A 1,615-nucleotide genomic window follows, 5' to 3' on the forward strand; every position below is an offset into this window, starting at 1 on the left:
GGACATGGAGCTGCTGTGACGCAAGTCAAATTTCAGACTTGATCTGACCAATAAAGTAACAGTCGTATCGTTATCGTATCGTATGCTTCCCCGCAGCGAGGGTCCCCCCCCACCGTTGACAATTCACGATCGTCACTACACTGATCACAATTTTTATTTTTTTAAATGGCACTGAAAGCCAGGCAGCCTGAAACAAAGTGCACAAAATAAAAACATGTAAAATAAAAACATGGCCTCCCTGACCTGTATGAAGGCACCGTGGTCCGACTTCTGCTTCAGCGCCCTCAGTCTCCTCCCAGAGTTACAGATCGCAGGCGGTCGTTCTCGAGAAAACAGAATCCGACCCGACAGAAGAGACGCTGGCGAGGGGGAGGAGAGGACGAGGGAGCGAATGGGAGTGGAGGAGGAGGAGGCAACAGCCAATGAGGACGCAGGAGAAGAGCCAACATGGCCGCCGCCGATACGACCTGCTGAGCAAGGCAAGGCAAGTTCATTAATACAGCACCTTTCAACACAAGGCAATTCAAAGTGCTTTACAAACATGAAAGACATTAAGAAACACATTATAAAATGGAGGAGGAGGAGGAGGAGGAGGAAGAGGAGGAGGAGACAAACAAATATGGATGTTAAGAACGACAAATAATAAAAGTTGACCTTGTCTGTCCGAGCGGTGACTCCTGCAGATCAGGGGAGGGGAGGAGGGGAGGTTGGCCTCCCTGACGAGGGTGTTAGCGGTGTCATGCAGCCCTTTGGCCACCAGGTGGTTCCTGATCAACACCAGCAGCTCCTTCTGGGAGAAGGTGATCCGTGATTGGGCGACCACGTTGGCCCTCTGCAGGCGAGCCAATGAGACGTCGCTCCCCATGAGGAGAGGTTTCCCCGACACGCGCTCCGTTAGCTCAGCTGCGTAGCGGCAGAAACGCACGTGCTCGCTGCGTTTGTCCTGAAGCAGAGGCTCCTTCATCAGCTGGGAGGAGGAGGAGGAGGAGGAGGAGGAGGAGGAGGACATTGGGATCAATTAAGTACTTCTTATCTTATAATTAATGCTGTCAAAATGATCGCGTTAACGGCGGTAATTAATTTTTTGAATTAATTGCGTTAAAATATTTAACGCATTTAACGCATGTGCAGAATGGCCCGCCCCATACATCCCACCAGCTGCAGCGCTGGGGTAGGCTACACCCATACCAAGAAATGGCTTAGCCCCACCATGAACAATGATGTTAAAGTAAGCAAAATAAAGTCCGCCAACTCGCGCAGAGTAAATTGCACAGACAGCAGTTAGTAAGATTGATTTCAGTAGCCACTTGTCTGGAAATACCGAAGACTAGAAACGGTTTTGAAAACTTTTGTCACGTAGTGATCGTCTTCTCAATAGAACATCTTTGATAATGTCTTCTGGCCAATCAGAATCAAGATAACGGCGTGGTGTTGCAGGAAGTCCCGACGGAGAATACTTTTGCTGTAGTACATCTCTATAATACATCGATACAACATTACGTGTTCATAGAAATCAACACGAAATGAAATAAGAACCCACGGTTTGATGATTGATAGGTGTGTGGGCTGTCTTTCATTTTGAAACACAGACAATGTTATAATAAACACACATACA

The 1,615-nt window shown here is 47.9% G+C and overlaps 1 protein-coding gene across 1 annotated transcript; it reads right to left on the reverse strand.

Annotated features, from left to right (window-relative positions):
* Positions 1 to 229: 229 nt before the first annotated feature.
* LOC104957323 (protein VPRBP-like) lies at positions 230 to 986 on the reverse strand (the record flags this gene model as incomplete). Its single annotated transcript, XM_010784944.1, has 2 exons — positions 655 to 986; positions 230 to 467 (listed from the first exon to the last, which is right to left on the reverse strand). Coding segments are annotated over exons 1-2 (548 nt in total), but the record flags the coding sequence as incomplete, so codon positions are not given.
* Between the last annotated feature and the right edge of the window lie 629 nt (positions 987 to 1,615).

The sequence above is a fragment of the Notothenia coriiceps genome, unplaced genomic scaffold (assembly GCF_000735185.1).
Source record: "Notothenia coriiceps isolate Sejong01 unplaced genomic scaffold, NC01 NC01_scaffold00026734, whole genome shotgun sequence".
NCBI lineage: Eukaryota > Metazoa > Chordata > Actinopteri > Perciformes > Nototheniidae > Notothenia > Notothenia coriiceps.